This window comes from Urocampus carinirostris, chromosome 8, assembly GCF_059441175.1.
Source record: "Urocampus carinirostris isolate Australia breed hairy pipefish chromosome 8, RoL_Ucar_1.0, whole genome shotgun sequence".
Taxonomy (NCBI): domain Eukaryota; kingdom Metazoa; phylum Chordata; class Actinopteri; order Syngnathiformes; family Syngnathidae; genus Urocampus; species Urocampus carinirostris.
This window is the reverse complement of record NC_142356.1, coordinates 38,141,202-38,155,185: the sequence shown is the minus strand read 5'-3', so window position 1 is coordinate 38,155,185 and position 13,984 is coordinate 38,141,202. Positions and strand designations below refer to the sequence as shown.

Genomic DNA, 13,984 nt, shown 5'->3' with positions numbered 1-13,984 from the left:
CGGACTCGGCGCTCGGCAGGGGGGGTCCGGCGGGCAGACTGGACAGGCGAAAACAGACAGGCAGACAGGACAGGCAGAATCAGAACCGGCAAGACAGGACAGGCAGAATCAGAACCGGCAAGACAGGACAGGCAGAATCAGAACCGGCAAGACAGGACAGGCGAAATCAGACAGGCAAACAGGACAGGCGAAATCAGACAGGCAAACAGGACAGGCAAATCAGACAGGTAAACAAGGGATCGTCCGCTGAGTTCATTTCTTGGCTGGCTCATTCTGTCACGAGGACCAGAACGGAGGCAGGAAGCAGGAGGCAGGAGGCAGGAAGGGAGAACTCAATTGCGTTGACGATCAAAACTTTTATTTACCAAAATAAAAGTCGTCCAAAACTCAGAGACAAGACAGAACAAACAGGCTTTAACAAAAAAACGTGCAAACACAGGTTTCTTCCGACTCAAACAAAACAGGACAGAGCAAAACAGAATGGGAGATGCAGACAGATAATGCAAAACAGAAAATGCAATGAGCCAGCACCCGCAAAACCCCAAACCCCCTTTAAGAAGCAAACGCGCAAATTAGGCGATCTGCTTCAGCTGTTGCCCAGGGGGCGGGGCCAGCTGGTTGCCACGGCGACCATGCTGGACACGACACATTCTTGCCATTCCATGTGTTCCGTTACTCCCCGAGCCTGCACAAAATTTAGTAATTTTATTCATACTTAGTTTTTTTGTCTTTTATTAGCATATTTGGTATTGGAATAATCCAAAAGTAATTGAAAGTAATCAAGTTAAAGTAACCCTACCCAACCCTGATAATATGTATGTTAATTAATTTGTATACTGTATCTGACTTAGCCTCATCAGACACAAACTTCACCACACGTCTCTGAGTAAAAAATAGTTTTGTTTAACAAATAGTTTTGTTAAACAATAAAAAAAGAAAATTATAAAAAAAAAACTTGTTTGTTTTATAATAAACAGTCTGGGTCGTCTTGTTTACAACAACCCTAAAATGACGCCAAAAAAAGGTCAACTTTATTCAAATATTGGTTTGGTCCCCCTTTTGATTTGTGTTTTTAGAGCGTGGTTTATTAAAAGCAAGGTTATGCTAATATTATGTGTGTGTTGTTGCAGAAAGGCAAATACTGATTTAAGATTTTCTACGGACAAAATGGAGGAAATGAACCAGCAACTGGAAAGTCTTGAGCGGCAGATAAAAAGAAAGGTGCCCAAAAACACATACTTTTTATACTAGGCATGTCAAACCTATTTTGGCTCAGCGGCCTGATCCAAACATTAAGTTTTCAAGTGAGCCAAAACAGTAATTATATGTCGACAACAAATTTTTGGCTTTGGTTTTAAGTACTTTGCGTTATCGATCAGCCTACATTTGTAGCCTACAAATTATAACCGATAATTAAAAGGGATCTTTTCTAAGCACAGCTCATTTATTCACAATAAATGGAAAAAATGAATTTTCATGTTTTGCATCGAATTTGTTAACAAACTGGTGATTTTAACAGTTACATAAATGCAGTTTTATGTCTGAACCAGCCCACCACACTAAACAAATATATGTGGGAGCTGTGAATATAAATATGCTTACCTCAGTTGTCATACTGTTTTGAAATACAAGATGAGAGAACTTAAGTTGTTAAGCCTCCAGTAGCACAATAACTCTCCGATAGTGGGGTTGCTACTGCGTTAGCATCCATGATATACTTCTGCAAACAGTGAATGCATACAAGTCGCATTGAGTTGGAAATGTGAATGATCACTCAGAAATCGTAATTAGGCATAAAACTCCTCGGCGTGAACCTAGCCTTCTCTACATGCCCACACATCACCCTTTAGCGCGGTGCCCACTTTTCCCACAGAGCCTCATGGTGTCCTCAGCTACGTCTGCCGCTTTACAACACCAGAGAGCACACTAAACGATAAAGCGTGCTGCACAACTTGAAGAAAATCTGAGATTTTTATGTGCACCTTTTTGTCGTGAAAATATGGTATTTATTTAGGAAAATCATAATTTACAACAGAAATGAGACCTGCTTCTTTTTTTTTGATGTACTCAGAAATTGTATGTTTGACTTGCCTGGTTTATAGCTTGCTAGATTGGTTTGGTATGAGCAAAATAAATCTCACGCTTGGTCTTAGGAAAGCAAAAAAGTTAGCAATGGCAAAGAACAACTTTTTGCACATGTTTCTTACTACCTCTGAACTCTTATTTTAATATTTAGGAAGCGGGTGTAGCAGAGGCGAGATGGCGTGAGGAATCAACCCTCCGACAGCAAGAGGCAAAGTGAGCATATGATAAAACTGCTCCATAATAGACTGTATGATTTTCTCTGTATGTTTTCACAGTCAAAAATCTGTGTCAGAAAACGCTTTTGAGGGGCCATCTGTTTTGGACACCATGATGGCTTCCGTCCATGTCCCTCGTGCTCCTTTTGAGCAGGACACGTATGAAGCTCGAAACAAAACCTACGAGCGTGAGCTGACTGCTCCGACAAGACCAGCCCAGAAGCATGACCTAGATCAGGTCTGCCTTTGTCACTCTTACTCCAAAATATTTATCTGTTGTTTTCTCTCAAAAAAAAAAGTAAATAAAAGTTTTGTGTTTTAACATACCTGTCAACCTGTACATTTTTGCCGTACAAAGTATGTTTACTATGCATTTTAAGACGTGTACGACGTACAAGAAAATCTGTGCGGAAAAACGTAAATTGGTCAATTATGGGTACCAACCGGTATACACAGGCTATCATGAAATGGCAAATCAATCAAATCAAACGAGTTCGCCACGAAAGCCTCTATCTGGGTATTGTTTTTTTTAATTGCAAACGAAGCGAGCGGTTTGATGCTACTGTGCGCATGCGTCTGCCGCCTCGGATTTCATGTGGTAGTTGTGTAGTGAAAGAGAGTCCGTCTATTTTTAGAGAACCGGATTTTTCGGCTCAACTCATTTAAAAGAGCTGGCTCTCAAACGGATCACTTGCTTTGATGCATTATATTACGAATTATTATGTTGTATAAAGAAGTTAAGAAAACAGGGAAGTATAAAAGGAGAAAATAAAAAAACAGGTTTGTGGTTATCCCTTTAATCAGTATTTTACCAACGATAATTTAATGCAGAAAATGAATTATTAATTTGAATAAGAAAATGTATTATTCTACTTAATTATATTTGCATGTATTTTTTCCTTCTGCAGTGAACGTCCAAGCAACTTAATTTTTGAACTTTTTTTTATATAAACCTCATTCATGTCGAGCAACTCAGTATCTCACGACAATATATATATATATATATATATATATATATATATATATATATATATATACATGTTAAAACATATAGGATATAACTAAACGCATGTACAATATAACATGTTAAACTACATAAATCAACACGTTTGGAAAAAAATTGGTGTAAGATTATTTTGTATTTTGTAAGGCAAAATACGACAGTTTGTAAGGGCATGGAGGCGTGGAGGTTGATAGGTATGGTTTTAAGCAAAGTATGTGTTTTTTTTCTTTAGCCACTGGCAATAGAGAGGCATAGGATAATGAATCTGGATAACAAAGAAAAGGCCGTCCAAAGGTTAATCCAGGAAGCTGCTATTCGAGCGAGGATGGAGGTATACAACTTTCTTTTTTTAAAATACGTTCACTACAAAAGGGGTCAGCAGCTAGCAGCTCTGGAGCCACATGTGGCTCTTTAGTGCTACTCAGTGTCTTCCTGGTGCTTTTTAAAAATTGTTCGATAATAGAAAAAAGATATGGCTTCGTTAAGGGAAAAGCATGACACATTCTTAATGTTTTCCAATAAACATAGGCATGTGCAATATACACATATATATATATATATATATATATATATATATATATATATATATATATATATATATATATATATATATATATATATATATATATATATATTATATAAAATCTCCAGTATGTTCTTTCAATTGTTTTGCGGCTCCAAACATACACGCTATTTTGGGTTCAATATTGCTCTTTCAACATTTTGGGTTGCCAAACCCTGCACCAAAATAACATGAATACTTTAAAATACATAAGTAATGCAAATTCAACCTTGCATAAAAACAGGAGGTAGATAATTTTCTTAATTTAAAGCAGGGGACTAAATCTCAAATTACATGGGGGGCCGCCAAAGAAGTGTCTGGTTAAAGTTTGGCCAAACTGGGTTTTCTACAAGAAAAGCTTTGATAGAAACATTCCACTGTTCTCATTTTTTGCTACATAAAATAAAATGCGAAAAAAACATTAGCAATCGACTTTAACATTCAACGTTATTCTCAAATATGCTGTATGCACAACGTAAAGCACAGATTAAATTACTTCCTCTTCCCTGCATGCAAATATGCCAAAAATAAGACACAATACAAATAAGAAGTAACAAGGTAAACAAAAGAAAAGGTATCTGTATAATAATCTACAAATATATAAGGTATAGAATTAAAAAATGTGCAGAGTGTACCCAAAATCTAAACCAAGCAGTTTTGCTTTGATTTTGCAGAAGGCAGAGCGGTCGGAGGGAGTAGGGCAGGACAAGAGTTCAGAGGCCTTACAGCCTGATTGAAGCAGCTGTCCTTGAGCCTGCTGGTTTTGGCTCTGAGTCTCTGAAGTCTTTTCCCTGATGGCAGTAGGTTGAAGAGGCTGCGTGATGGGTGGGGTCACTTGCAATCCGGGTGGTTTTGCGGTTAATGCAAGTGTTGTTGATGTGTGACACTACACAATACAGCAACATCGAGTGGTTAAATATTATACAGTTAAGTTTATTTTTAGTACATTGTTTTGTTTTGTTTTTTTTGCATAGTATTTTGATCTTTAACCCTGGAAGATCCTTCTGCTTCTGTAAATATATTTTCCTAGAGAGAAAATGTCTCTGATTAACAAGCCATTTTGTGTTAGATGAGATAATTTAGCTTATTTTAAATAAAAAAAGGTTTAAATCTAGCAAAAAACTGCCCTAAAAACAAGAACAATTTTGTGCCAATGGGGTAAGAGGTGTTTGTTTTCTGTAGTTTAATGTTTGACCCAAATGGTTTTCAGAGCCAGAAAGTTTCCAAAATGATAAATACCTATAATGCAGAACCTAAATGGCTTAGAGCACATGTGTCAAATTCAAGGCCCGTGTGCCAAAGGTGGCCCGCCACATCATTTTTTACAGTATGGCCCGGGAAACAATGCTGAGAGAGGCAAAAAGAAAACGTCAAACAATGACCTGCAGTTTAAAATATATAGGCTAAATGAAAACAGAACACTCTGCTACTGAGAAAGCCAATGCCCCCTAGAGAAGTGGAGGTGCAATTGTGCTTTATTCTGGGAAGGATAAAAAAAAGTTCCCCTGAGGTCTAATGCCCTATTTGACCAACCATTGCTCACGTTGAAAAAAACGTAGTGGAAATTAAGTCAATTCTTTTCTTTTTACAAATACATAGTTGATAAACACAGCAAGAGATTAAATCTTTGCGAAAGAAAAACAATATTGAGTAGAAAAAAACACAATAATCATTTTATAATCTTATATCCCTGAATCGATTGTGAGCCTCCAAAAGACCCCCAGCCCTCCAGATAAGGCAAGATCTTTATGCCATTAATTTACTAGTCCTGCCCCCGCAAGACTGTTTTTCTATCATGTAGCCCTGGCTTAAAAGGAAACATACTATTGCACAAGGCACTTTTTAAACCTGAGTAAACTGCGTCCTTTATATTTTCCAGGTGGATAATGTGCGAGAGCAGTGCAACGTGAAACTGCACCAACTAGTAGAGGAGCTGTCCCATTTCAAAATGGTAAAAGCATTTTAGATCCCATTCGATGTTCTCATCTGTCCTTCTTCACATGGTGACACTTGCACCACTTGTCTGCAGGAGTGCGCAATAAAAGAGTCTCAGATTGAGAAGTCCAAGCATGAGAAAAAAGCTCTTGAGAAACAACTGGAGGTTGTTTGACTAGTTCCCTCTCGAGTCTCAAGTCACGTTTTTACGCTTTACTTCTGTTGTAGGCGACAAAACACCGAGCGGAGCACGACCTTGAAACGATCAATGCCCTTCAGCGGAGGTGCATGAGTGCAGAAAGGACGAGGGACGACGTGAACTTCACTCTGCAAAGTACTCAAAACAAAGTCAAACGGTTTGAAATGGAGTGAGTGACGGCGAATTTTCTTTCGATTCACTCGGTACAGCTTGCCGGCTGCAGCGGTAGAACACCGATTCAGCCACCGGCAGCGTTTGTCCTTTCCATCTACAGCAATAACGAAGAGCTGCTTTGCAGCCAGGATGAAGTCCTTCGTCTGCAGAGCAGTTTGGCCGCCGCCCGCAAAGACTGCGAACTGGTCAGCCAGGAACGATTTCAGCTGCAACAGGAGAACTTGCAGCTACGCAGGGAGATCGACGAGCTGCACAGAAAAAACTTGCAAATTCAAAATACCACCAAAAATCAAGTGAGTTTTTATGACATGAAACGTACCGTATTTCCGCACCGTAACGTGTACTGAATTAAAAGGCATACCCCTAAAAGTCATATATCTTATGTGCACCAGAGTATAAGGCATATTAAATTGAGACTGCAGTAAAAGCTTCCATGTTTAGGGCACATCAAGTGCAATAATAAGTCAGTTGAGAACTATTACTTATTAATATCTCATAACGTTGTTTGCCCCGGGAATCGAACTCGGATCACAAGGTAAGAGCGCCTACCATTTACCAGCAGTGATACGGATAACATGAGAAAATGCAATTGACCTTATCTCATTATCAGACCATTTTTAATGGCCGTACCAGATTTAGCGATTTCCATAATTTATTCTGATGGGTTAAATAATCTCTTCACTACTTCACCTGTACGTCAATAACCTCTCTGTTTAATATGTTTACATACGTTGGAATTAAGATCAAGCTTAAAATATCCAGCCTGACCCAACCCGGGCTCGCGGGTATAAAAGCCCGAATAAGCTCAAGCTCGACCGATTAACTTAATTTGAGGGAGCAAGACCTGAGCAAATGTTTGTTTTATTTGTGAGGACTCGGGAGGACGGATGTCTTTGGCTGACGAATTTCGGGCCGGGCTCATGTCTTGTATCGTATTTCGTTTCTGTCTTTCTGAACGTTATTGACGCACAGGTGAAGAGGTAAAGGGACTGTTTAACTTATCAGAATGCACTATGCCCGGGGTCTCACACTTTTTTCAAGCTGAGAGCTACTTTTTGTTGCTAATTAGCACAAAGGGCACCCAGTTTGATATGAATTTCTAAAAACTTAGCTTGATGGCTTGCTAAATAGCTAAAAAATATCTTAATAATAAGCTCAAAAAGTGACCAGGCAAAAAAGTTAAAAGGGAGCTAGATAGTTGGCTAAAACAGTAAAAAGCCAACTATATTCCCTGATAAAAAGCTAAAAAGGCTAGATGGCTATCTAGAAAAGAGGCCACAATTTAGCTTAATAACTAGCAAAAAAGATACAATATAAGCTAAATTGCATGCAAAAAAATGTAAAAAAAAACAGGTAGATAGCTTGCTAAATAGCTAACAAGGTAGGATAGCTAAAAAACTGCACATTTTTTTCTCATTCGCTTTATAAAACCCATTAATTGAAATTTAGTTTGTTCTATTACCTGTAAAATAAATTAATAAAAAGATGAATGATTACATTAATATATTCTCATTATATTCGCTGAAATAATTGCTTAAAATAATCAATACTAGAGATTATAGAAGATAGAGAATGGATTTTTTTGTCAATGAAGCCTATGGGATGCATTTATTTGTATTTCAAAAATAACAATTGATTTTTACCAGATTATTAATTTAAAAATAGGGTTAAATAGACTCAGTCAACCAATACAATCAATAATTTTACTAAAAAAAATCACAATGACCCAGCACATTTGAGCTATTTTCAGTCCAGGTCTGCTGGCACCTCCTATCCTTAGGGGTCACCACATAGAAGACCCCTGCACTATGCAAATCAGTGTTTCTGCCACCGTGAGTAGCAATAGTGTGATAAAGAGATGAGCTCTAATGCCTTTTCGGATGTCACCTGTACCACTGAAGGTCTAGTGCGAAAGTGTCGGCGTCCGACCCGGGTTTGAATCCCTTTGCATATGATGTTTTGCGATTAGGGACAGAAATTAACGATTGATCAACCATCACTGAAGTAAAGAGGTATACTGTTCAACCTTATATAATAATGCACCCCTATAAAAACGTATTCACTGTCTTCAGCAATAAATAAGGCTCAACAGGTTATTAGGTGCAATTTCATATTTCTGCCCAATTTGGTATTTTTTTAGGTGGGCCTTATATTCTGTAAAATACAGTACTGTATATGTGTTCATTTTCAGAATAGATCTAGATGGCTAGCTCACTGACTGCAGGAGGCATTTCAGTGACGTGCAGTTAGGTTCGTGACTGGCGAGGCACAGATTTACAAATACATGATCCATCCATCTATCCATTATCTGCACCACTTATCCTCAGTAGGGTCACGGGGATGCAGAAGCCCATCCCAGCATCTTTGGGCATTGGACAGGGGACACCCTGAACTGGTTGTCAGCCAGTCCCAGGGCACACAGAGACAGACAATTAATTCGCTCGCTCACACCTAGGGACAATTTGGACAGGCCAATTAACCTGACATGCATGTTTTTGGAATGTGGGAAGAAACCGGAGTGCGTGAAAGAAATCCACGAAGGCACGGGGAGAACATGCAAACTCCACACAGGAGGTCCGACCTCATGACCTCAGAAATGTGCCACACAGGCGCTAACCACTGCGCCGCCGTGCTGCCAAATACATGGTGTGTGTGTGTGTACATATGCACTTTGAGACTCCTGGTGATAAAGGGATTTACAAAATATACAAAAACATGACTTGACATGAACCAACCAGTACATCTTATTCTTAGTTTGATTGGCAGTGGAACAAAACAATGTATAAACTTGAGCATAGAAAAAGGGTTTTTACCGTCTTACCTCTGAGGTATTCCCAAGTTCTTAAAAATGCATCATGTGAGGAACATTTACATGGTTTTTGCATAAAATCTCTATATATCTAATTTGTATATTTCAATTATTTTCTGGGCAAATGCATTTTGAACACAGCTCGTCTTTGTCATCCTGAGCTTTGACGTTATTGAAGGTACACCTGCAAAAAATATCGAGGAAAATAAAACCTCAATTAATTTTTTAACATCATTATAATAATTTAATTGTGAGGCTCTGAAAGATCCCCACCCTAACATCTAAGGCACACTTTTTATGGCAGGGTGTCAGGAACCTTTTTGACCCAAAGAACCTCATCTCATCTCATCTCATCAGCTACACCGCTTACCCTCAGTAGGGTCGCGGGGGTGCAGGAGCCCATCCCAGCAATCATCGGGCAGTGGGCAGGGGACACCCTGAACTGGTTGCCAGCCAATCGCAGGGCACACGGGGACAGACAACTCACTCGCTCATTCACACCTAGGGACAATTTGGACCGGCCAATAGCAAAATACTTTGATTTCTTTGTTTTCCTAGAGAGAGACATCCTATATATATTAAGACAAATTTCAGAAAAACCGCCAAACCCGCTCTGCAGACAAAATCCATTTTTTCAGCTTATTTTATTTCACTGTGTGACATTAGATGATTTGATCAAATTCATGAAATAAGAATAATATCAGGGCCTGTGTCCCATACCAACAAATATACCAGTTTAAACTTGTCTCCCTCCAGCACTTACTTAAGATCATTTAGGCTGATTTTGACCCCTTTCTTTTCATAAATAATGGTTTCAAAACATGGTTCAAGCAGAGGTATTTTTAAAAAATGTCACAAAATAAAAAGGATAGTAACGTATTTACCTTCAGTGCAGATGGCGCTGGGCAAAGAGAAGTGCACTCTCTGCATAGCTCTGCCCACTCCTACCACTCACCCAATCAAATTGCTCTTTGGCTTGGCTGCCGTTTCTGGCTGTTTACAGTTTTTCTGGGGTTTTCATCATAACAGCCCCAACAGTAAACCTAAACTGTTTCATGAGCATCCATATTAAAGATCACTTACCAATGTAAAGCCAAAACAGGAACGGTTGGTGTGACACTTTGACTGTAAGCCATAGTGGGGAGTGAGCTCTTTATATACTCTTATATGCTCTTTATAGACCAAACCATTTACTATATTAGCACTAAGTCAGTTATGCACCCACCAGACTTCACTCCGCGCTTAGGGCCCGATCACACAGCCTTTTGCGTCTGTAACGCGGGTAAAATTTTGCGATTTTTTTTTGCCCGTGGTTGCCCGCGGTAGAAATTGCGCAAAATTGGCCAAACCGCTGTTCATCCGTGGTATGCCCGCAAAACAGACGCCGGCGACTGTTCCGCTTTCTCATCGCGTCAGTTCCACGTCCTTTACGCTTGTGGACCACGGGTATAAAAGCTGCCGAGCCGGGCTGTAGAAATCGATACCGCTCAAGACACAGTCCCGTGAAGATCAAGATTTCAAGCTATGGCACCGAAGAAGAAGCCAATATGTTATTATTGTAATAGTATTTCATTTTTATTTTATCTTGTTGTGAAATGAAAAGAAATGTCAAGAAATAAAAATGGATTAAGACAAAGATGCAATTCACAGATTGTCCACTAGGGAACAGAGTTGTGCTCTTTCGATCAATGCAGTGTGATGCATATTTGAAAGGCAAATTTGTCTCTTTAGGTCTGGACAAATTTAATCAGTTATCTACTATGAGTTTTTTTTCATGTTTGAAGCAACCTGCCTTTGTGAACAAATCTTCTCAGTTATGAATATCAATAAAACAAAAATGTGTTTAAAGCCTACCAGCAAGCACTTAGATGACATTCTAAAGTGTCAGCTAGTCAGGACATGACATCTGTTTCATGCCATTTATTTATTAGTCTGGCCCCCAAGAGTGTTTTTTCTAATCTGTAGCTCCTCAACAAAAAGGAGTTTCGACACACTTGATCTAGATGCTGCTCATGTTAATTATCCCCAAAACTTACAATTGAAGTTTCCAGATCTTGCAGATGGAGCAAGAGTATGAGATGAAGCAGCAGACAATCCAGGCACAAATGTTGGTGCTGGAAGAGAGGAGCCGCAATCTTAAAGCCGAGCGGTTGCAACTACTCGCAGATCAGCAGAAAACCATTAAACGCTCCAAGGATGATGCATTAAACATGACCAAGACTTTCGAAAACAGGATTAAGCATCTCACGTAAAGTATACTACAGTACCCCAAACCCAAAGTTGTGTTCACAATGGCTTTGTGTGTCCTCTCAGAACGGAGATGAGCCAGCTCAAACAGCGATTACATGAGTCGGAATTCCAGCTCCGAAACAGTCGGGACACCATGAATGAGGTTTGTGAACCAGAAAATAATGCAAAACTCCTCCACACAGTGTGTCAGGTTGATTGTTAGTCCATTAAGTCAAAACCATAAGTCAAGTCAAGTCATGTGTATTTGTATAGCCCTAAATATCAAGAAGTCTCAAAGGGCTGCACAGACCACAGACTTATTACACCATCCTCTGATCTAAGACAGTGTCTGAAACTCATGACAAAAAGTTACCGCACACCAGAAAAGTTGCCTGCCCGGCCATAAAGCTGCCAGCCCCATTTTTCCCAACTTAAACACAATAAGACTACTAATCGCAAAACACCCATTGTTGCAAAGCCTTAAGGATTGAGAATCAGAATATATAACAGAACAACACTTTAAAATTAAGTTTATTATAAATCTGCTTAGAACATTCGTTGCATGTATATGACATCGCTGTTTTTCATCTGCCATGAATATGTACCTGTATTTACTCATCTTCATTTATGCAATGTCTGCTACAAGCAATGTGAACTCCTCTTTCTACGATGCTTTTAATGTACGTTTACGTTTTGTAGCGCCATCAATTTTGTTAGCTTCTTTTGAATCTTTCTTCTGGGGCTGAGGTTTTGGCTTGATTCCTAACCACTTCTCCATTTTTCTTGTGTTCTTTGTGCATCTTCTTTGCAAAATGATAAGCAAATGCACGACCTTGTAACGCTCGGGAAAGTCCGGAAGCACGATGCAGGCTTCTGATCGGCTGCCGAGTATGTAAACCAAAGTACCGAAATTTCCAAACCGAATGAAGATTTCAAAATCGGAATAATAAAAACGTTTGATTTGGAAAAAAAAAGGCTCGTTTTCTTGAAACAGTTGTCGTCCACCCGGGCAGAGACGCTGTGAAAGTTGTACGCCCAACGTAAAGGATGCACGCCCCGGGCGTCCGGGCAGATGCTATTTCAAACCCTGATCTAAGACCTACATGAGGGCAAATAATACACAGATCTTGTCAACATAAAATATAGGTTATTCATCTCATCTCATTAGCTACACCGCTTATCCTCAGTAGGGTCGCGGGGGTGCTGGAGCCCATCCCAGCAATCATCGGGCAGTGGGCAGGGGACACCCTGAACTGGTTGCCAGCCAATCGCAGGGCACACAGGGACAGACAACTCACTCGCTCATTCACACCTAGGGACAATTCACCTGAAATGCATGTTTTTGGAATGTGGGAGGAAACCGGAGTGCCCGGAGGAAACCCACGCAAGCACGGGGAGAACATACAAACTCCGCACAGGAAGTCTGGAGCTGGATTTGAACCCACGCAGGAGGTTCCCAAGACATGAACTGTGCCGCACATGCGCTAACCGCCGTGCTGCCTAGGTTATTCATAATAATATGCTATAGAATAGAAGTGTGTTTTAAGCTTAGATTTAAACATTTCCACTGAGGTTGCAAATGGGATCTCAGGGGGAAGAGCATTCCACAGCACCGGGGCCCGAATGGAGAACGCTCTCGAACTTGTGGATCTGTTCTATGCTTTTGGGATCGCAGCGTTTTCAGAGCGAAGGTTCTGGACCGGAACATAGGGGGAAATGTAAAATCTATGCTACATTTAACAACAAAGCTTTGCAAGTAAATACTGAACATTTCAATTTTGGGAATTATTGAACCAGGTGTTTTCAGAGTGCAGCATTCAAATAAGGATTATGTCAGTGGAAAAAAAACAAAATCCAACTGCTTTGTCCATATAAAGTGGCGACAGTTTAGACACTCACGATCCAATGAAAATGACTTCACAGTAGCTCTGAGCTCGGGTAATTACTGGTCTTGGTTCTTACCTTTATCGATTAACAATACTGCCATTAGTCAAAATGAATGTATCCATAATTACATTTTTGAATTTGGATTAATAAACTGTGCAGCACTTTACACAGGACAAGCGCCAAAAATGCAGCCAAAAATGGTTTAAAAAACCCTGAATTCATTAGACAATCACCATATTGATTTAAATAATAGGCAAAATAGGTTAACTTTCATAAAAAGGTGATTTTTTTAAGATACTCATAGTTCAAGAAATTTGCATTTGTTTTACATAACATGTGGTTCACCTTAAGGGAGCTGAAATCATTGTCCACCATCTTTCTGCTGCGGGTACCCAAAAAAGGCTTGGCAGAAAAAGAGAAGTAAGATGTTGCGTTTTGGTCCCTTTTTATAATCTTCCCTTTGCTTTTAAATACTGATTTATGGTTACATTTCACCAGCCATGTCAAATATATGGTCCGTGGGCTGGATCCAGCCCAATGATTTATTCTGTTCTGCCTTAAATTTCTGGGAATGTCCAAAAAAGGAGCGAGTCTGGAGATGATTTCTATCAACAGTAATTTTTTAAAATAAATGGAAACTAAGTGCTATATCTAATGTTTAGTGTGGTGAGTTGGATCAGGTGTAAAACTGCACTCACTGAAATGTTAAATTAACAGAAACCTTGCCATCCGTTATTATAATATGTAGTGTAGCCTTCGCTCTGAAAATGCAGATCCCAAGGGCCAAGAAGAGATCCGCAGATTCGATAACGTTCTCCATTCGGACACCAGTGCTGTGAAATGCACTTCCCCCTGAGATTTGATCTGCAACCTCAGTGGAACTGTT

The 13,984-nt window shown here is 39.6% G+C and overlaps 1 protein-coding gene across 1 annotated transcript in view; it reads left to right on the top strand.

Moving 5' to 3' along the window:
* The window catches only part of LOC148361821 (sodium channel and clathrin linker 1-like), a 28,863-nt gene that overhangs the window by 13,949 nt on the left and 930 nt on the right, over positions 1-13,984 (top strand). The window contains exons 6-15 of the mRNA XM_088342613.1: positions 1,131-1,221; positions 2,237-2,298; positions 2,361-2,538; positions 3,536-3,634; positions 5,745-5,816; positions 5,895-5,966; positions 6,029-6,168; positions 6,274-6,466; positions 11,034-11,230; positions 11,296-11,374. Of these exons, the coding sequence (XP_088198739.1) occupies positions 1,131-1,221; positions 2,237-2,298; positions 2,361-2,538; positions 3,536-3,634; positions 5,745-5,816; positions 5,895-5,966; positions 6,029-6,168; positions 6,274-6,466; positions 11,034-11,230; positions 11,296-11,374 (1,183 nt within the window). The remainder of the gene's footprint in view (positions 1-1,130; positions 1,222-2,236; positions 2,299-2,360; positions 2,539-3,535; positions 3,635-5,744; positions 5,817-5,894; positions 5,967-6,028; positions 6,169-6,273; positions 6,467-11,033; positions 11,231-11,295; positions 11,375-13,984) is intronic.